The sequence below is a fragment of the Fistularia commersonii genome, chromosome 25 (assembly GCF_037954325.1).
Source record: "Fistularia commersonii isolate RoL2024-O1a breed Wild chromosome 25, RoL_Fcom_v1.0, whole genome shotgun sequence".
Classification (NCBI taxonomy): domain Eukaryota; kingdom Metazoa; phylum Chordata; class Actinopteri; order Syngnathiformes; family Fistulariidae; genus Fistularia; species Fistularia commersonii.
In genome coordinates this window covers 8394718-8416763 of record NC_141308.1, presented here as the reverse complement: position 1 = coordinate 8416763, position 22046 = coordinate 8394718, and the positions used below count along the sequence as shown (strand labels likewise).

General features: G+C 39.6%; 2 protein-coding genes and 1 non-coding gene across 4 annotated transcripts; 2 read left to right on the top strand and 1 right to left on the bottom strand.

Moving 5' to 3' along the window:
- Nucleotides 1–431: 431 nt before the first annotated feature.
- septin2 (septin 2) lies at nucleotides 432–11431 on the bottom strand. 2 transcript variants are annotated; one of them, XM_086172448.1, is made up of 13 exons: nucleotides 11288–11431; nucleotides 10371–10411; nucleotides 9392–9506; nucleotides 7387–7473; nucleotides 7090–7213; nucleotides 6339–6473; nucleotides 5651–5768; nucleotides 4949–5050; nucleotides 4676–4821; nucleotides 4146–4268; nucleotides 2875–2935; nucleotides 2451–2535; nucleotides 432–1649 (listed from the first exon to the last, which is right to left on the bottom strand). In XM_086172448.1, exons 2-12 carry the CDS (start codon nucleotides 10392–10394, stop codon nucleotides 2461–2463), a joined length of 1110 nt encoding a protein of 369 aa, XP_086028574.1. In that variant the 5' UTR covers nucleotides 10395–10411; nucleotides 11288–11431; the 3' UTR covers nucleotides 432–1649; nucleotides 2451–2460. The 2 variants fall into 2 exon arrangements, with proteins under 2 accessions (XP_086028574.1, XP_086028575.1); XM_086172449.1 differs by having other exon boundaries at nucleotides 4185–4268.
- A 1599-nt stretch (nucleotides 11432–13030) lies between these two features.
- On the top strand, nucleotides 13031–13102 carry trnap-ugg (transfer RNA proline (anticodon UGG)). Its single transcript has one exon. It is a non-coding gene; the product is annotated as a tRNA-Pro (tRNA).
- Nucleotides 13103–19231: 6129 nt separating this feature from the next.
- On the top strand, nucleotides 19232–21504 carry LOC147219103 (transcription factor Sox-14-like). The gene has a single exon (XM_086172469.1). The coding sequence runs from the start codon at nucleotides 19405–19407 to the stop codon at nucleotides 20185–20187; it is 783 nt and encodes a 260-aa protein (XP_086028595.1). The 5' UTR covers nucleotides 19232–19404; the 3' UTR covers nucleotides 20188–21504.
- Nucleotides 21505–22046: the final 542 nt, after the last annotated feature.

Here is a 22046-nt window from a genome sequence, read left to right as displayed (position 1 = left end):
ATTTTCCATCGCTGCCACAGGTGTGTTGCACTTTTAAATGGATTTTTTGTAGATCTGTATGAACCTTTCAATTACTGCTATGGTCTTATTTTTTGTTAAATAGGATCATCCCCAAATATTGACATCTGGCACATCAAACTCTTGCTTAGTCAGGAAACCTGACTTAAAATACAATTGCTGTAAAATTCTGTTTCTGTTCATTATTTAGTTCACCTTTAAATTATGCCTTTCAACCGTCAGCTGCAATTTATCCCCTTTGAGCGCAAGCTTGCATAAAGAGAGCATATCATTAAATGTGTGACACTGTAGTTTCACAAAATGTTTCAGTTATGGTAGAAATTAGCCTCAAAGATATCTGACAATTAGGATACTCAGCATATAACGAGACATGTCATTCAGGAAATGAGTTCAAAAAGTTCCAAATGTAGAGAGAGGTTTAATAAAACTTTTATTTATTACAATTTCTGCATTGAGAACAGTATTTGGTGCTTGGGATAAAAGCAGCACAAAGAGGAATGTTTAGAACTCACATCTTGGCTGATAAGAAAATTGGCTGCAATGACCTCATCAGGCCACTTTTGACCCCTGTGGTCAATGAAACCAGAGCGTCCAGCAGTAGGGACAAGTCAACAGTTATAGCGTTTAGAAACTGTTGACTTCAATTACAACATCTCATCAATTCAACACAGAACATGTGATGACCCCAGGACATGACTTCACTTGACTTTACAGAGCTGGAAAAAACTTCAGTCAATGGAGAAAGCACCAAACAAGTGTCATGCTCAAACACATCTCATCTGACTATCCTTCATTTGTAAGGCCTACAGGAAGACTGAAATGGGCTCCAGCATCACATTTGGGGTTATTCATATCAAAACTAAAAAGCAGCTCGGCAGTTCCTGAATGCATTTGCACCGATTTTGAACACTGATCAATAGATAGTTTGGAAAGTCACAAGAGAGGCTGATCCCAACACAATACTCAGAATACACCTTACGTCATCTCAAACAGGGTCTAGAGTTGCATGCATGAGCAGGTTGGACCCAATTGGCACACTCATGGTCATTTCTTAACCAGAGGGATTCCGACGTTATCTCTCAACAAAAAAGAATTATTGAAATTACAGCAAAAAAGAAAAAAAAAGGAAAATAATCTCTGCTACTCAATTTCATACAGGTGACTTTCACAGTGAAGCTCTTTCGCACTGAAAATGTTGGTGTGTGCTTACAGAGCTGTTTCTATGATTTATGAAATGCTGAATAAGAGGCAGCAGAGAACAGTTTGGTTCTCTCCGTACCAAAAGTAAGTGAATACAAAAAAGGAAAGGTAACAGAAAATCTCAATGGTTTTGTATGAAAAAATATATATGCCACCGTTTCAATAGATGGGTTGTATCACTTCATTCGAGTAACTGAAAAAGGTTAAATAAAGTCAAACAAAAAAAAGTGTAGTAAGGGACTGTGTGCATACATCTTAAACATAACACTGACTGAATATACTATATGTATGAAGAAATGACTTCAGATCCCTTGCAGGGACTGACTGAAGAGTGGCAGGTAGTACGAGTCGATAACCAGATCGTTTTATGCTTCACACCTTTGCTGCTGTCATCCATCTTTCTGGTCATACTCAAGTAGCGACTCAAACACCTGCAGAAGAGAGATCTTTTTATTGATGGGCACATTGCTGACAATTCCAGGACACGCGCACGCGCGCACACACACACACAATTATTTTTCTTGAGTTTTGCCTCCTTCCCCTGAACAGAAGGTAAGGACAAATTAATCATTGCTAATATCTTAGCATCATGATTGGCATTTTATGGATTTGGTAGCTTACCTCTGTCAAGTCTTACTACACATGCCAACAGACTAAATTCTTTTACCTACATTGTTAGATAATTAAAAATTGTAAGACAAAGGAATCAGCCACCATAAAGAAAATTACCATGTTAAAACAATTTTTGTCAAAAATGTGACAAAAGAAGTGAATACTTACTAAGAATTTGCATAATTAAATAATGCTAAATAAATCCCTTATAAGCTGATACTTTTTACAGTGAAACCTTCACTGACTGAGACGTTAAGTACCATCATCGCACCCAGCAAAGCAGTTCCAGTTAGGTATTTGCTTTAGAGGTGGTGTCTTAGAATTTTACATCATTATTTCAAAACATGGTGTACATGTGACCCATGTTTTGCACAGGAGTGGGTTATGGAGATGAGAATTTCTACTAGGCTGGTTTACGCTGAGAGAAGGGCATCTGCCTTCTTGTCAAGCTGTCAGAAGGATAGCAAACAGGAAAATGTCATAAAAACTTTACGTCACTGTCTAATTGTGGACCTTAAGTATTCCGAGTTGGAAAGGTAAAAGTATGGACGATCCAGCTGCTGCAAATGTGCAGTGAGATCAGAGTTGTTACATTTGTTCCATTCTGGATTGACTCTCACCGCAGGCTTTTCACACATCCTCTCCGTCTCCTTGCTTCTGCATCTGGGCCTGCATCTTGGCAATCATTTCCTGCATTCGTCTCAACTGTGAGACAGAACAGAGATGTAAAACATGGAAAGAACAACCACATTTGGAAAAAAAAAAAAATCCCAAATCATCCCAAAACTCGTTATTAATTTAATTAGCCAAAAAGAGAGCGCAGTTGTGGTTTTCATTCAGATTCTTTCCAGCATTAAGTCACAATTTATATTAAAGGGGAGATTCATTGCCAAATCAGAGAAACTTCACCATGTGGCTTTTTATTATAGATCATTTTAGTGAAATTTGGTTTCTTTTGGAGTTACAAGTCATTTGAAATACTGACTTCGGTTTGTGTGTTTTTGCTTATTGTTAAATGTGTGGTGCACTGTGGACATAACACACCTCGGCCTCCTTCTCCTGAAGGATCATATCTTTGTCCATTTCCTCAGGCTCCGGTCCCTTTCTGCATCGATTACATAAATACATTTACTATAATATTTTGGGCTGTAGGTTCAAAATGTAAACAGCAATTATTCAAAACAAAATCAAAAGGAGCAAAGTTGCATTTTCTGAGAAGATTTAGATGTAAAAACACAGGTGAATGGATTTTTTAATGACAGTCCACCTATATGCTAGATTGCAGGTTGTCTCATGTCAGTAATATTAGGCAAACAAGACAAAAGCCACAATGAGAAAGTGAAAGGGTGTTAGTAAGTAACAGTTGTTTTTTGCAGGAAGGCAGAGCAGTTCATGATAGACAAGTAGGTATCTAGAACAATTAACTAAGAAGACATGGAAAGCAGTAAGATCCAAGGTAGAAGCAGCAGAAGTGCAAGAGTCTGGGGAACAAGGGTACCTCCCCCAAAGGAAGAAAATCACAGTACCTCCAACAGTCCACTCATGGAATTGGACAAATCAAGACCAGACAGCCATCATTGGACAGATGACAAGGATATATGAAGACAGTAAAACCAGTCCCTTATCCTGGATTGGCTTTAAAAAAGGTCAATAAGAATGGTTCTCATCTACTTTACAGGGTTTAGGAACGATATGACCAAACGATGTTAAAATGACACAGATATCGTCTTGTAAACCTTTCGGGGCTTGAACAAAGCATGCCATTTTGCAAGTAACCTTGTTACAACTATAACCCACTATACTAATAACCCAGTTCTATAGCACTACCATTAGGGGTGTCACAATGGGCTTAAATCACAATGTATTGAGACTAAAAATGTACATTGTGCAAGCCCTGAAACAAGACTTAAACAAAAAATAAATAAATGAATAATAAAAAAAAATCTATTTGTGTAAGCTGTGAGCCTTGCATCATCTACCTGACTGAAATGGGTGGGCAGTATTGTTACACCCCAACTGCTTTCTACTGACAATGTAAAATGTGCATGCATACAAAATGAAGAGTCAGGGCTAAGGTAAAGCTGATCTTCCTTCAGCATTTCACAAGTAGAAAATACAAGACATTTTGGCCATAACATTCTATTATCAGCGATAATCAAAATTCTTAGATTTGAAAGCTAGTACAGGTTGTTGTAAGAGATTTACGCTGTCACAGTTCGGTCTGTGTTCACTGATATTCTTAAAGACACATTTCAGAGATTTGCTGTTTGAGGTGGGGGAGGAGCAGAGAAGCAGGCAGACAGAAAGGTACATACGCAGGAGACAGAGGCAGAATGTAACCATGGGAGGACAACCTGCCACCGCGTTTGAGGCGGTCAGAGCGGAAGTTCTCATAGTGCAGGTCCTGAGTCACTTCCTGGAGGTCCTGCATGTGGGTTCTGTGAAATTGTAAAAAGTTATGACCTATGAAAGGCTTGTTGAACACAGAAAGCACTTGAGCTGCTTTCTAGCTAAACTTGCACAAATTAACACAAGACACCTCTGTTGCTCTTTAACTCAAAAGTATTTTGGACGAATTTGTTGTGCCTGCTAAACTGCATACTTTTTCCATAAAATGAGACCAGAATTACACAGCCTGCTGCTTTTGAAAGAATCTACACAAACAGACTTTAAATAGCCTTTAGCAAGATATGGTTTAATCTCACAGAATATGTGAGAGAACAGTACAGTTTGAATGTTTACACATACGTAAAAAAGGTCAGATCTTAAAAAAAAAAAAGAACACTGAGTGGATGTTTGAAACTGATTTCCAAGAATGCTCATCTCAGAAAATGAAAAGGCTTACATTAGCATAGTTCGCAGCTTGAGGAAGTCATTGTGTTCCGGGTTTTCCACTTCCACGACTCCCCAGGGGTACAAACGACCACGCACCTTCTTCCCTTTTGCCTCGATCTGCTGGTTGGACCCCACCACTGCAAATGGGATGCTAGCCTGGGAAAAAGAAGCAGGCCGTGACGGTTGATATGCTTAAATTGTGTGTGTTTATATGTAAAACAATTTGCTGTATTTTCTAAAAAATGCTGCAGATTATAAAAAAAAAAAAAAAAAAGTACTCTACCTTGAGAATCCTGGTCTGCTCTTTAAACTCCTCATCCTCATCTGACTCCGCATCAGGTAGGTGGTAAATCTTGATACCATGTTCATCAATCTCATCCAGAATCTTAAAGGATTACAGGGCAATAATTGAATTGTATAATTCTGTTAACAATGTTAGATATATCTATATTGTGTATAGCATTATACCATGCATTCCTATTTATCCCATTTTTATTCCTTTGATATTTATTCTCTTTTTTTTTCAATAAATTCTGGTTATATTTTATTTTCACTATGTATCATATTGACAACTATAATCTCAAATCTCTGTGAGTGTCATGAGGACTGAAAACATATAAAGTGCATGAATATTTAACACCAGGGACGCTTGACCTCATGTCAAGTGTCAAATAAATATTCACTGACAAAAATTAAAGATTTAAGATATCTTTAACAGAGCTCCCCTTTTTTCACAGCTCAGATGACAGACCTAATGACCTCACAGAGAGTTTGCACTTTAATCAATAACTGTGACAACAGTTCTTCTGAGACACTACAAATTCTAATGTAGGAACAAGGAAAAATACAAATTTACAGCCCAAGGGTAGAGTTTAACCACCAGATCCTGTTTTATTATTGTATTCTACTACATGAGCATGTGATGGCTACCATTTCTCTCAAGAAGTGCAAAACACCCTGAACAATGAGACCCTGTTTTCCTCACCCGGCGCTTGAGCCTCTCCCTCTCTCTGAGGGTAAGCGTATCCGCTTTGGCAATGACAGGAACCACATTGACCTTATTGTGGATGGCCTTCATAAACTGGACATCCAAAGGTTTCAGGCTGGACAGGACAGGAAACAGACAAGAAAATACATAAATGAATTGCAGTAAAGGCTTATGGAAAGGAAAGAGTGGAAATCTGCACCAGGAAATTCAATACAACTTAGGCTTTATTGAGTGAATGTTGAAAAGCCCCAGTCTATGTATAATGAGACATTTTAAAGTCATGGTGTTGTTATGCATTGTCGCAAAATTGGTTCCTAAGTCCTTATTTGATGTCATTTTACATTGATTTTGTTGTTTAAATCACAGTTAAACATCCCATGATTTTGAAAGAAATTTAAATATTCAATGTGGGACAAGTGATAAATAATCATCCACAACAATTTTGAAGTCAGTGTGATATCAATCCATTGCTATAGAAATCAACAACCCCTTGGGAACTTTACGCAGCTCCTATAACCTTTTCAGGAACTAGGCTTTTTTTGTGCATTTGGAAAACATGGGAAATAAGCGACCATGAACCTCAGTTTCTTTAGCATTTGTAGCTCCTGTTATGTCTCATACCATTTCAACTGTTACTGCATGTTTTGTTATTCACAACAGCAAAACATGGGAGTGTTGGACTCACCCATGGCCAAGTGGGGAGATGAAATAGAAGCAGCAGTGAACCCGATTGTCCACGATGTGCCGACGATTTAGACCACTCTCGTCATGGAGGTAGCGCTCAAACTGGTCATCAATATAGCTGATGATGGTGCTGAAACTATACGCAAAAAAAATGAAGCACACAAAAGCAGGACAGTGTCCTTCAGAGGGTACTCAGAACATCCTCACTCTAAAACCACAGGTGAGCTTAACATTTTCACAAAGGGGGAATATGAAAAATATAAAAACAAACAGACATTCAGAGGTTTTGTTTGCAATTAATATCAATACCTTCTACGCTACGGAAGATAGCATGTTATGTAATCAATCAATTGTGTTGAATAACCGTGAAACACTTAGGTTAACATAAATCATAATGCTTAGCTTTTGAAATTTTTTTGTGCCTATGGATTTTCATACAAAGAAATTTTCCTGCAGATTTTTGACACCGCTTTGCTGATTTATAAGATTGATTAATTTCAACAACAACACTCAATTGAATTTATTGGGTAAATTTGGGAAAACAAGAAGAAGTGGCAAAAACAAAAAAAAAGTAAATGTCAATGGCAGATACTGCTTCTGCACCTGATTTGGATACGAGTGTCTATACCAACATAAATCCCAGCCCATGTGTTGATACACTCTTTTGAATAGGCTAGAGATCAAAAAACTGACACTATGTACTTAAAATCAAACACAATTTTCTATCATCCCATGAAAAAAAGGGTTTTTACCAGTCCTGGCTGTTTATAGCATCACCGTATCCAGGTGTGTCCACCACAGTGAGACGCAGCTTCACGCCTCGCTCCTCAATTTCTACAGTCGATGCCTCAATCTGTACTGTCCTTTCTATCTTTTCTGTAAGAAAAAACATAATAAAGTCAGAGCACTGACCAAATATTCTGCCACATTGTGAAAATGAAAAAGGATTCTTTTAACGCAGATACCTATATACCTAATACTTATATACTTCCATAGGTCAGAGTCACCTCATAATTTGGTTTCCATCTACACGTGTGCGTCAGTTTTACCTGCTGCTCCTGGAATGATTCTCTCAGGGTAGAGGTCAGTAAGGAACAGGCTGTTGATCAGCGTAGATTTCCCAAGTCCAGATTCCCCTTTTGGTGGTACAAAAAAAAAAGCGTTATTCTAAAATTTATTGGGAGGCTGAATTTGAATGAGAGAATTATCAAAAATGATGCATGTGCTACTCATTACTGAATCACACACATTGTCACACACCACACTGTCTTTAGAGCAAAGTGGTAATCAAGACAGTTTTCAATGGCATGCCAAGCCAGGCAGCAAAGGACATCATTCACAAATAAATAACTAGAGGAGGATCATATAATCCAGGCATCAAATGAAAGAGTGTGAGGCAAAGACATTAAGACTGAAATTATTGGACTACATCTGTTGATCGATGACAGTGGGATTAAAAAGACATACATGGACAAGTTGAAGAGAAATGTGATGGCTTGCATTACTACAATGAATCTTTAAAATAGGTGTAGATTGCGCTATCTATAATGTTGGCCAAATAATGGAAAAAAGTTATTTGGAACAAAACAAATATAGTAAATGAAGCGAAGCCTTCTATGGAATTACAGTTAATAGTCCTACAGCCCAGTTTTACATTAATTTTCTGCTTCCTGGGACTAGTAAAAGAACAATAAGATAGGAGTGCCTGTACTGACATAATTTCTCCTGGGATAAAGTATTTCTCTAAATATGGAATACACGATTCAGTTAGTTCGGATGTCTCAACATATATGCTCAAATTTTGCAAGAGTAAATCTCTTTTGCCCCTAGACTCTAAGCATTTTTGTCACTGTTTTCTAACAATAAACCCATGAGTGGTAAAGCTTAATGGAACCTAATCAATTTGAAAATATTGTCTTTGATATGAATTTGGATTTTTGAATTACTTTCCCTTGAGGGAAATTATTATCTGCATTTTACCCATCATGGATGAACCATGACTAGTGGGGAGCCACTTGAGCTGCACCCAGGGAGCAGTTTGGGGTTCAGTGTCTCTTTTAAAACCACATTGGCTCAGGGATTTAACCAGGAAGTTTCTGATCCTAGACAACCACTCTTACCACTTGATCCATGCCATCTGGACCATAAGAGAGGGGTTTTCTAATTAAATACTATATTTTCTAGCATCACTAGTATGAGGAAAATCTACATATTAAATATAATTTAAGTCCTTGAGTGTGACTTGGACAGTCATGAGAAGAGATATGAGAGTGTTGAGGCAAAACTACAAAAACTCTGGAAAATATGGACAATTTACAGTCAGAACATCACTTTAAAAATGCTAGAGAGAACAGCAGCTCTCCACAGGAAGAGGAAAAACTTGATTTATCCAACCTCCCCGGTCACACAGGTTAAATAAGCATTGAGTAAGTATTCTTGTCATGGCAGGGAACAGCAGGCCTCATCCACTGTTTGAATGAATCCCTCCAGGCCTAAAGGCCACATTCCTCACTGGTTTATTTTAAAGCAAAATGATGAGCAACACTGAGAGGGGCTTCCACCCTCCCCCTTTCCCAACATGGAGGGAGGTTCACACAGTTACAGTGCTCACTTAATGTGTTTACACTGCTGCTGACTCCAGCTGAACAACTAAACTGATGTGACGCCTGACATTTTCTACTGACCATAAAGCCTGTTAGCAACCTTCACCTGAAGACAGGCTGCAAGTCAAGCAACAATTTTAGTGCACAAACCAGCAGAGACATCATGGTCCTACTGCTATTTTAATAAAGATTTGGAAAAGAGTTATCATTTAAAAAAAAATTGGGATAAACAACTGGAGGTTGCTCAAGCTCTTGACCAACAACCCCATTCTAATTCAACAAACACTCATAACTCACATTAAGGGAAACCTAATGGATTCTACACACATCATGTTGACAAGCTTGAAATACATTTTCATTGATTGTTGTGAGCAAATTACATGTAAATGGAGATTAACACAACCAAAAGAAAATGTAGAAAATGGTCCAACAATAGCTGTCATGAACTCACCTACAACCATAAGGGTGAACTCAAAGCCCTTTTTTACAGATTTGCGATGGACCTGGTTGGGCAAATTGGCAAATCCAACATAGCCTGGGGTCTCAGGGTTCGTGAACTGGCCTTGCTGTGGCGGGGCAAAAAGTAAAAGACAGAAAAATCATACTCTTGAGAAAAGCATTTTTGTAGAGATTTTTGTCACAAGCTAAATTAGAATGTCTTTGAAGCTCAACATGGGTTTCAGTGCAAGAGGAGAGCCAGTTATTACCGCTGGGCTACATGTCAGTGAGGAGACATCTGCTCACATATTTTGGGCAGTTAGGCGCAAAAACAGTGACTCCTGTACAATCTATTTTCAAGAGCTCTTCTGTCCTTCATTCCAATGTTTATTACCTTGTGCTAAGCAGAGGGAGCAGATTAGACAGAACTTCATTTAACAGACCCAGCTATAGAGGCATATTCAAATACATTAAAAAACTGCATGTTTCTTATTTGGTTTGTGTTTTGGCCTCACAAGCACATGAGATTTGTTAACACTGCCTTTCCAGTCCTTTCAACATAAGGTCATGACTGATAAGCACTGAGTTCTCGCTGTGCCTTTGAGCCTTTCGAACTACATAAATCGCCATCAGTCCCTAAAACAGATGGCAAGCCGCAAACTGTGACTAATATTTGTGTTGTGAACAATTCCAAAATGCTATTCAACACTGAAGAAAAAATGTTCAGCTTTGAGTACCTCAAAAGCCTACATCCTAGATAAAATTCAAGAGACGAAAGCAGACTAACACACTGCAGAGCATTGCCTATTGTGTTTTTTGTTTCCTTATTGCAAATTATTTGAATTATGTGGTTTTATTTTGAACCGCTTGCAGCATTAATCATAGAGTGGTTGTTGCAGGGAGAAATGTGCGATAAGATATTTTTGCATATGAGCTCACATGCAAACCAGCCTGAATAACTGATTTAAAGATACTACCTTGACAGAGCTCACCTTCATTTTGTCGGCCTGAGACATTGTTTCGCTTTCTGACCCTGAAAGAAAAATCACAAATCATACACTGATGTACTAAAAGAAGCTATCAAGACAGGATTTGACTCAAATTGAACCATTTCTTTAATAGGTTTACTCACAGCCCTGACAGAGGAAGTATGTTTTGTGAGAGTATCAAGTCTCACCACATAAGACTATCTCTCTTTTCCTGCTTTCAAATCCATCACTCTACAAGTGTGACAAGAGATTAGGCTATAATTATGCTGCTAATCCCTCAATCTCTTCGCTATTAGGCATTACATTTGTTTACTATTTGACTGGTCACTGCAAGGCTTAACGTCGTTTTATTTTAAACAGCCAGGCCGGAATGTTATAAGCTGACAAAACACACCCACAACTCCAACAATGTCTAAAATGTTTAGACTCTTCTTTTTCTTTCTCCAGGCGTGTAATCCAGTGAGTTGGGAGGGAAGTTTCATCCCTTACAAGCCATCGAAGTATAATTTACTCGAATATAAATAATCCCAATAAGTGTTAAGATATTAAGGTGATTTCTCTGCATGAACAGATAGTTAGCGGATAGATTTGGCAACAACTATATTAGCAACCAAGTAGGTGGGTGTGATGGACTGACGTTGACATCTGCTTTAAGAACACTCGAGTAGTCGATTTTCTGGGGTTGTAAATGGACCGTTATACAAAATAATAGCCCCAAATGAAGCGATTTACACGCTAAAACTTCTCTCTAACTAACAGGCAAAGGTTAGCGCTGCGTTAACAACTAACTAGCGGAGCGGAGTTTCCTTCCTGGAGAACTAAATAAGCTAATGTTAGCATTCATTGCGATGCCGCGACCGACACGAACCGGAGAAAACACTGACGTGTAAGCGATAAATAATGGAAATATTCACGGTTACCTTACGGTCTACCCGCGGAGAGAGAAGGTTCGATGAAGAAGCGGAAAAACCCGGCTGCAATGAAGCGTAGACTTGGCGGACACCTCAAATTCTTCAGATTCCGGTGCAGCGGCTTCCTTTAGCTCACAGACCACAATGCACTGGGCGAGGGTAGCGGAGGGGCCAACCCAACTAACGGAGCTGCAGCCGAACTGGCCCGCAGACAGGCCTGCAAACTGACCCCGAATCACCAGAAACTCCTTCAACCTCTCCAGTCTTTGCTGACAGAGAGTATTTCTGAAAATGATTTGGTAAAAGAGGTGAATAAAATGACCGGCTTTCTGTTAATCGATAAGTTTGTTCCACTGTGACGTTATAAAGGGGAAAACACAGAAGCTGCCATGTCATGACTGACAGATGCCTTTACCTTGAATATAGCATCACAGGTCCAGAAGAAAGAAAAAGAAGACTTTACGTTGTTTTTTTTTTCAGATTTCCATTTTCTATTTACATCATTTATTTTTTTTTCTTATTATTATTACACAGTGCATTTGATTCTATAACATTGTAATCTGAGCCTATGGGCATTTGAGGATGTAAACCACAAACATTTTTCAGTTTTCCAATCAATTCCAAGCCCTCAAGAGTGAAATGGACAATTCAGTTGTATTGAAAACAGATGCTTGCTGTGGCCATCCCAAAGTTTAAAAATCAACAACAATTCTTTAAATTGTTGCATGGATGAATATCACACCCTTATGAGCGTTTCACAGGAGTGTGTGTCAGCTTGCTTGTGCTCAAGTGCACACTGTGTCTCAATATTGTAGGGTACAATTGTCCCAATACTGTACAATGTTATGTTTTGTTTCGTCATTGACTTTGATTTTTAAATTCCAAATTAACTTTTAGAGACATACCTATATACTAAAATTGAAAAGTAAACAAACTAGGCAAAAAAGAGATGAATAATATCAGTGTTATGAGTTCAGCTTCTCAACTAAGTATTTGGACATTCATGGAAAACGGAACTCGAATTCCATAAATATGTTCACATCCTTCCGATTACAGGCCTCTCAGCTTTTATATATTTATCTTCTTAAATCAGTTTGGTGTTTATTTGTAGATAGATATGTGTCAATCGGGTCAACTCTCAAACGAATTGGGCCTGTCGGGCCTGTCCACAATTTTATGTGCAGGTAGCTTCAAAAGTGATTGAATAATGGCTTAAAATGAAATGACATGATATCAGGGATTTACAAAAAACAAACGAAAAAAACATTTTTGCACGATGCAAGGAACTTTTTGGTATAATTGGAGGAATACTGTTTCATGCATCGAAAATGTTTTTATCTACAAACTGGAGTTTAAAATTGTAACTTCCGGGAAAGAGGACACACGGCAAAGCCATAAACGATACTTCCGGTCCTCCAGTAAGAAATTCCGAGGTCCCTCTTTAAGTTTACAGACGAATCAAAGTTAGTATATGTCAACTGGCAACTTCTAGAAACACCAAAGATTAAGTATCTTTGATTTTCAAGATTAGTCATTTATTCATATATTGTTTCATTTTAAATAGTGGCTCCGTGTTTTCAGTCGGACTCGACTACCACTTCATTGCTAGCATTGGGCTAATTGTTAGCTAATTGTTAGCTAATTGTTAGCTTTACTGACCGTGTAATTAGACTGAAATTTGTTGTCATTGCCGATTTAACAGAAACTGTCATGTTGTGGATATGTACATAACTCTCTTTCCTCCTAGCGTGCGGCTCGTTGGTCTAGGGGTATGATTCTCGCTTTGGGTGCGAGAGGTCCCGGGTTCAAATCCCGGACGAGCCCACGTTTTTTCTTCAATTTTAATGTTCCTTTCGATGACGTCGCATCTCGTAAACACCTTTTTTATAAATCATTAAGAATGACTAAATTGTCTCAGAATGTTATTGTTTCTCCTAAAAAGAATTTTCAAATGTCCCGATGGTAATTTACTCCTTTCCCCATAACATTTCATACATACTTATCAAATATGTAGAGAATATTACTTTTAGGATTGTGTTGGGTCAATCCATTTTAGTCAGCCAAAATAATATAAAAACATCACTGGTAACACTGTTGCAAAAAAAGGTGCCAAAAAACATTATTTTTCTGATAAAAACTTCATTTTTTAAGAGGACCATAAAAGGTACTACACCACATAGCATTCATCCCATATATAATTTGGAGGTTAACAGCTTCTTTTCCCCTTCCTTTCCTTCTTGCTGTTCCCCTCAGGAGTCACCACAGTGTATCATCTCCCTCCATCTAACCCAATTTTTGCATCTTCTTCTCTAAAATCAACGAATGTTCTCTGTCACTACATGCATGTATTTTTTTGTTCAGGCATCCGAGTTTGGAGGTCAAGAATACAAAATCAATATACAAGTCATAACAGTCAAATATGTATCATGATGATATTAATTCATTCCAAGAATATCAGATTGTGAATACAGGACTGTTTGATGAGGCCCTCACCATCATTATATTGCTGCGTTATAGTGATCTCTTGTGGAGAGCCATGATTTGTTATTTACATATCAGCCTGCGATGAGGGGGGAGCATGTTGCAACCTTTTTGTTGCCACAGGCTTATCAACAGGAACATTATTTCCATAAGCCTCTTAGTGGCACTGGGGCCTGTCATTTTTGGAGGGGCATCATACAATGAAGTGTTAAAGCAAGTGTTCCTGTTTGGCAATTGACCTCCCAATGGGGCAAAGGGCCCCCTTTTGTGCTTTGAATGAGAGTTAAATTTTCCCATTTCAAATTGACTCTGTCATTCATAGAATGCAAACTACCAGCGACAAACTATGTCCATTTTACTTGACTCCTAATACATGGACTCAGATTTCCCCCATGAGAACTTGTGATTGACATAAGGCCAACACAAAGGTAGAGGGGAGCATCTCAGACTTTATTTGTGTTCTAACAGTTTACTGGAAGAGGAAGTGTAAAATGATAAAGCGGCTTTGCCACAAGCATGCACAGGCAGTGGTAGTCTTGTTAGTATAGTTAGTATAGACTATACATTATAGTTTATCTTAAAAGGGAATGTTAAAAATTTGATGATCGGCCAGTCAATCCATCTCTCAAAATTTATTTCACTTTTTCAGACAATCCAAAAGAACATAAATTGTTTAATACAATAAAAGTATTTCATATAGTTACAGTAAGCAAATAGCATAACAAAGAAGCTACTGGGACACATATACCATGCAATCTGGAAATGCAATAATCACACAAGCAAACAAAAAAGGAAAATAAATGGTATCTTCAAAGGATACTGAACTGGTTATCAAGAGTTTTAAAAAAGTAAAAATAAACAAATTGAGTCCTCAGATCACTTTCCTTCTTCCACCATCACTTCACCATCAACATGCGTCAACCAGTCTGTCATTTAAAGTAAGCAGTGGCTTGCTTAGCCGGCACCTTTCACTTTTCAAGCAGCACTTAATTTACTGCAGGACATTTTAAATCTCCTGCCGCTGTGGCACTGAGTCGCTGACAAATGCCTGGTTGTAAATGTATCTCATTGACTGCTGACTCAGTTGTATTACAAACTAGCTGATAGGGGCTGCCACTGTAATGTGGCCCTCAGGTTTATCCTCAGATGCTGTAAAGTGTATTAATTTAGCCTTGATGGCGCCTTATGAAAGTGCACTGGCAGGCAGACAAGAACAGACCCCCCCCCTTCTCTCTCTCTCTCTCTCTCTTTCTCTCTCACTCTCGCTTTCGGAGGATTGAAGCTATCTACTCGGGAGCCAAAGTATATTCTGCCATCAACATGTCAGGGGGAAAGCTATTAAAACCGCTTTACTTTCCTTAAGTATTATGAGAATAAGCACATGATTTAGTGAAATCCCCCTCAGAGCACTGAAAATCTTAGGATTTTCCTCCTAAAATGATGCCTAATGGAGGGCTCAGAAGTGTCAGAAACTCTTGTTGGCAGCGAACGTATTTTTATGGTCTTCACTGTATTTATTTGGAGCTGAAATGGCAAGATTTAAAGTACGAGGGCATCTGGACTCTGCACATAATCAGATGGAAGTAAAGACTCAGTGTGGATTTTTATACTCCACTGATGTGGCCTGAAATTATATTAATTCTAACAAGCACACGTTTGTGCTTTTAACGAGTATCCACATTCTCTGAAATAGTGTAGCCTTGAAAAATTAAACAAGATTTAAAACTGAGAAGGTCAGTTTGCTTGTTGGCTGTCAGGTCTACTCAGTTGAGGAACAGTACCATCATCCATATGGCGGGGGCTTGTTGGCAGCCCACAGGACATGCAATCCTGGAAACTTAATGTTGCAATGTGGTGAAGGGGATGGAGACACTGTAGTGATTCTGAGCAGAGGAGGATCACCAGGAGGTCACTGTAGACTTCCCTCTGGTGCCATTTAATCCCAAGTATTAGTTGGCGTAGTTTATATATGGTTGCAAAAAAAAAGAAAAAAGGATACAGCTATTTAGTAGTTACACGACCATTATGCAGTGGTCTGCAACAATTGCGCATATTGAACATGTACAAATTATAAAAGTATACATGCAGCCCATGAATATTCTCAGGTGATCCACGGTTGTATGAAGTGTTTGAGGACTTTTGTGCAAGGAGTGTGCAAGTAAAACATGTGCAAATTGAAAGTGTAAACAAGCTAATACTGAAGATTCTTTTTGAGATAGTCCAAGATTTTAAACTCTCAGCTGTTTATGTGTCTGACACCTGGGAAAGAAAGAGTTCTTCGGTCTCGAGAGAAAGAGATCTACAGCTCTGTTACAGAAGTCGTATCTTTTACATCCATTGTTTGCCATTCACCACTTTCCCTTTTGTTAAAAAAATGAAATTACTGTCTTTAATTGAAAAAGTAAACATTAGAATTATATTTGTAAGACTTGGATACCAATACAATTTCCTGTTATATTTCCGAGCCTTAAAATGACCATTTGTCAATGGTCTGCATTACAATCACTACACTTGGTGGTGCTCCATCCACCTGCTTTGATAGTGAATTTAATACTATGTCTAACCTTGTAAATAAACTAAAAGCACTGTTGGGTCTAGGAAGTTCGGCATGGCTTGAATTTCAGTTATGGCTAGACATGTGACATCCTCGCAGATAGAATCCTAAAAGTCTTTCTTAACATCACAGTGATTCAGTCATTTTCTTTCTATAAAGTCTATGGCTTGTACCAAATCCAGGGACCACCGGACTGATGTGGCACCACAGAACTGTACTTGTGCCCTTGTAGAAAATGATAAGAGGACCCCTTTTTTGTTCTTGTCATTTTCAACAATGGGATTGTTGATATGCAGATATATTCAATTCTGCATGTAATCTTCTTTAAGTGAATTTTAATAGTGGACACTCATGATCAGGCTGCAGGGTCAGCGAACAATACAGCTGTAAAACATCGCAGGCATTCAGAAGAAGGGATGTTATTTCACAAGATTAAAAGATCAGTAATCCACTTTTGAAATAATCATGCAGTCAATAAATTCAGTAATTTAGACAGAACCCTCAGCATTTTTTTTCACAAACATATAGTTGATAGATTCTTTTCTTGTCAGATGTTGGCACATTTCCCAGTCTGAGCGCCCGGCCTTTTCTCTCCGTGTCATCTTTCATTTCCTTTTCACCTCCAGGTCTTTCTCTACCTGTCAATTTCTCTCTACAGTGTGACTCCTTAATCCACCTGAGTGCATGGAGGACAGTTTTGACATAAGAAGAAAAGATAGACTCCCAAGGAGAGGACCAGTATCTTTAGAGCCGAGGGATAACCGGATTACGACAGCCATTTTGTGCTGCTGGCAGTTTTTCTTATTACCCATTTCTCCCTTCATCTCTTCAGACTTGAAATGCTGCCCTTTCTTAGAAGTCACACCAAACACTGACAAGAACATGAAAACTCTTTGTGTTTCCCATGAAAAACAGCTGAGCGGCTGAAGGCAAATCAAAGTGCACCTTGACAAATAATAAACACAAAGAAGTTGATTATTTTCTCATTCTGCTTCTCGTATCATCCGCCTTCATCTTTTCTCTGCTGCACACTCTCTAAAACATAGTTTGTCCGTGGAAGTAATCAGCGTCTCTGTGTGGTGTTGGGAGCCTCCTGTGTCTAATGCCTGAACCTACAGCATAGAAGATAACAGCACAGCTATGTGGAGATGGATCAACTGTCTGACCCCCGCTGCCCGTCACTTTATCCCCCCCCTCCCGGCCCTTCTGTTTTCAGGAAAGTCAGAGAAAACACTCTGAAAACATCTTATCAGCTCCGCTACTGTGTCCCTCTGCACCGCTGGATCTTTTATGTACATTCATTTTGACTTCGAAAGGGCCTGCAGAGCCTTTGATTGTCGGGGGTAAATGAAATAAAGCCCCCCTTCTTACTTCTACCATGATATCTACATTTATCACCTCTTCCAAAATCGCGGATCGCCACAGGTGTTTCTACAGACAAGCACATCATGCTACTGTCATAGTTATAATCTCTCTTTTTTTTTGCAGGTGCTATTTTGGATGCCTTTGAGGCAGGCTCAGATCATCTTCCCAGACAGCCTCCCTAAAAGATGGTATTGAATTCCTCTTTGTAAAATTAGATTCCTGAGTATATACTCCAGATAGTAATCCATTGTCATTGGCTGTGAGGACTTTCTCCATCTTCTGGGTAGCTTAGTTTATTCTTATAATTAATTTTTACATGCGGCAAACGCCTTAAGGAATTCTCCCGCATTGTCATTCAAATCAGAAAAGCGTGCTATTTGTTCAGATTAAGTACAACAATTATAAAAACTGTAACAATCCGTTATTGTCTCAGATTAATAAATGACATCTGTTATTATAATTATTTTATACATCACAGAGGAGGAGATGGAGGTCCGTTACTTATGTGTTAATATATTTGTGGTGCCTGCGTTGTAGAAATGAAAAAAACAACAACAGTGTGACCAAAAAAAAGTAAACTCAAAGATAAAAAGCAAAAATATTAAATCCAATAATCAGGACTGGCTGGTAAAAGAATTGACAAGGAAGTGAAAGCAATCTCGCTCCTCCAACACAAATTATTCTCCTCAGGCGAGTAAAACATTTTAAGCCACTCGAGCAAACATGCTTCCTGTTTTTCCAAACCTTTCATTTCATAAAACTTATATAGAAGGGGCTATAATGCAACAGTCAACTACATCATGCCTAAATAAGGACAAAACATGTCTGTGGAGAGGGTTGTTTTACCAGGTCACAGCCTTTGTTCATAAATCTTATCATGACTAACAGACTTGGTTGGTTTCCAGGGGATGTTTCGCCTCAAATGAGAGGCACGGTTTGAAGACCCCTTTTGGACGAGAGGCAAAACGTTCTCCGAGAAACTCGCCAATTTAGGTCGACGTGATGAGATTTATCAGCGAGGGCAAGGAAGGGTATAGGGAGCAGGTGTTTGGGGGCATCACTTCATGACCTTGTTGTCCAAAATCCTGGATAGTTTAAGGAAATGCTTCCACATCACTAGAGTATAACCTTCCTTTAAAATCCTCTGACTTGTGAGTCTAATAGCTGAATAAATTAGACAAGGGTTAATGAAGGGTAAGGAAACTGCAGTGCAGAATAACTTCACCTCTGTGACTGTAGCCCAAGTTATAATTTCCAGTTGCAGATTAAGTTGCTGTCTTCGTGTCTCCTGCCTGCCTGCACTTGTCTCAGCAGAGATTTAGAGAGGGGATGTTCGGGGGGTGGCGGGGGGAGGGGGGGAAGGAGCCGGTCTCACTCAGAAATGTTGTACAGTCACTTTTTTGTTGCGGGGATTACAGTGCTCTCTCTGATTCCCATTGGCTTGGCCCGCCGTGACAGTGGTGTGGTGATGAGAGGTTGACATGCTCTGCATCATCCATAACATGCATCCAACTTGTGTGAATCCTGTTCATGCACTCCAGGCTGTACTTTTCGATTCTACCGTGTCTAAACTCTCTAATCAATCAAGAAGGCACGCTTTCCATCATTTCATCCAAGAAAGACCCTCAGAAAACATTTCTTTCAGTCTTCATCTCTGCTTTTACGCATGACCGGGACCGTGACCTTTTCCAGAGATGACCTGCCTTAAAGCATCTGATTAGTTTAAATGAACTGCCAGTTTTTGAAAATGGCAAAACCTTTAGATCACATCAAGAGACCCATGAACGCCTTCATGGTGTGGTCCAGAGGGCAGAGGCGAAAGATGGCGCAGGAAAACCCAAAGATGCACAACTCGGAAATCAGCAAGCGGCTCGGCGCGGAGTGGAAACTGCTGACGGACACGGAGAAGCGTCCCTACATCGATGAGGCCAAGAGACTTCGGGCTCAGCACATGAAGGAGCATCCGGACTACAAGTACCGACCGCGGCGCAAACCCAAAAGCCTGCTCAAGAGGGAGCGCTTCATCTTCCCGCTGCCGTCTTTGCTCGGCGAAGCCGCGGAGCACTTGAAGGGATTTTCCATGGACTCTTTTCTCGTCCCCGGGGATAAAACCGCAGCTCTCCTCGCTCCGTCGTCCTCCTCTTCGTCCTCCTCGTCGTCCTCCTCATCCTCCTCCTCGTCCCACCCGCTGCTGGAACCGATGGGTCACTTCAGCACCGGAGCTGTCCAGCGGATAGAGATCCCGCACCCTCTGGCCGGCGGGGCTCTGCCCTACAGCGCGCACACCTTCGGGTACCAGCCCGGGGGGGTGGGGGGTCTGGCCTGCCTCGGACAGCACGCACACCCGCCGCCGCCGCTGCCGCCGTCCAGCGCCGGGTACGTGGTGCCGTGTAACTGCGGAGCGTGGTCCGCGGCCAGCTTGCAGCCCCACGTCGCCTATATTCTCTTCCCCGGTGGGGTGAGCAAGGGCGGCATGGACGCGTACACGTCGGCCGGCTCCGGCGTGTGACGGCGCCGGAGCGCTGCGCTCTTTACGCGCCAAATTTGCGCACACGGACGTCCTCGTATCCGGAGTAAAACATAACCTTGGGCAGTGAATTTAACATTTTTCACATGTCGACAGGTGAGGATAATCAAATGTGGATGATAAAATTGTAATAAGGGGTCAAAGGTGCAACAGTAACCACAGAGGAAACGATTTCTTTTGGTCTTTTTACCCCCGTACTTGTCAAATAAAGCCCATAAATTGTCGATCAAAATCAATCGCAAAAGACAATCCTTTGTTTTTGTCCATGTTACAAGTGAGAAGGCAGAGGGCTGTATACCTTTTTATCTATTACGAAGCCAAAACGTTTAAAAATATTTCATAGTTTTGAACGGTATCATCTGAGCCGTTCTTGTTTTTATAATTGGAGTCTTCGGTTCTTCTGCTTACTCGTGTGGAGGTTTTCAAATTCATTATCTGAAATCTCTTTTCCGGTGATCAATGTCAGTGCAACGTTGGTCATTTCATTGATATTCTTTAGTGTCCCCAAAGAAAAGAAAATCTCCCCATCAATACTTCATAACCATGTTTTATCCCTGTCGCTACATGTTGGTGTCGGCTGTAATTATAACTTGTCTAATAAAAGGATGTGGGGGAGGAAGTTTCATGGTTTCATGTCCCTGACTAACCTTTGCTCAAACAAACTCAAAAACGCTGATAAGATTCAAAGACATGTGTTGATACAAAATCAACAGCCACTGTACACTATTAGCAACCCGCGAAGGCCCATCATACATGGTGACTACCTGTTGCATTTCGTGTGTTTAAAATGTGAGAGCAAGTCTTATGATAAGGGAAGAATAGAAACGTCACTCCTCCCTAATTGTTGACAGAGTGATAAGGTGAAGGGTTGAATCATGGAGGTTCTTTTTGTGTCCCCGTGAGTGAAACCGGAGGTGCTTCTGTCTTGCAGTGAAACAAGTCATGGTGCATGTTCTGGATATAGAGAATGGAAAAATCCATTTTGTTCTAAGAGATATAGCTCCCAACTTGACCGCTGGCGCTAGATCAGTATATAATATCCAAAAGACATAGTTGTGCAAGTTCTTTTGTTTGTTTGTTTCATTTTTACTTTATTGGATGGCGTGTCTTCGGCTTTTAGGGCCACTGTCTTAACCCTCATCTATTGAGAGACTGAAGTTCCACTGAAACATTTTTCATCAGAGCCTTTGAAAGTAAGATGGAAGTTATTTCTATCTTTTTTTTCTTTGTGCTGACTTTTGAAAATATATAATGTTTTTATTATTACACACCATAAATCCTTTTGGGTTTTTTTTTACTGTCTGCAACTCTGAGCTTCTTTTTTTCTGCCTTCTCTGGTTTTATACATCCTATTTTCAGGCACTTTGTGACATTGTTGAGGAAAGTGCAACATGAATCATTATTAAATGTTTGTTGGATAAAATGTTTCAGGTTGATTTTCAAGATGCTGCTTCGATGGTATCTTACTGAAGTGCCCTTTAACAGGACGCCTACAACTTATAAAAGGGGGACAGGGATTTTCAGAAAAATCATCATAGTTTGTAAATAATTAGAAATAGCCTATAATTGTTACCAAGAGGTTTTTGTTGTATTTACAATAGTACAAGTGCAGTATGCAGTGCATCAATGCTGTGCTTTTAAATTAAAAAGAAAACATGTGAAGAACGTCTACAAAGCTGGTGTTCTGAAATTCATCGAGTTGTCATGAAGGCTTCTGACTAAGATCTTGTCTCGATGTAATCAGGTGTGACTAATATTCACTACTATTGTTGACCTGGCGACTTTTGCTGTTGACCTTTCAAGGAGACTGGAGAGTGAAACAATGGGAACCCAAAACATAC

Bases quoted from the DNA above. Each gene is read 5' to 3' on its own strand.
- septin2 (XM_086172448.1), bottom strand. From the start codon at position 10,394: ATGTCTCAGGCCGACAAAATGAAG. The intron at 5,769-6,338 runs GTGAGTCCAACA...TGTCCTGTCCAG, and splicing joins ATCTCCCCACTTGGCCATGG to CCTGAAACCTTTGGATGTCC. The intron at 2,936-4,145 runs GTATGTACCTTT...TAATCGATGCAG, and splicing joins ATTCTGCCTCTGTCTCCTGC to AAAGGGACCGGAGCCTGAGG.
- LOC147219103 (XM_086172469.1), top strand. From the start codon at position 19,405: ATGAACTGCCAGTTTTTGAAAATGGCAAAACCTTTAGATCACATCAAG.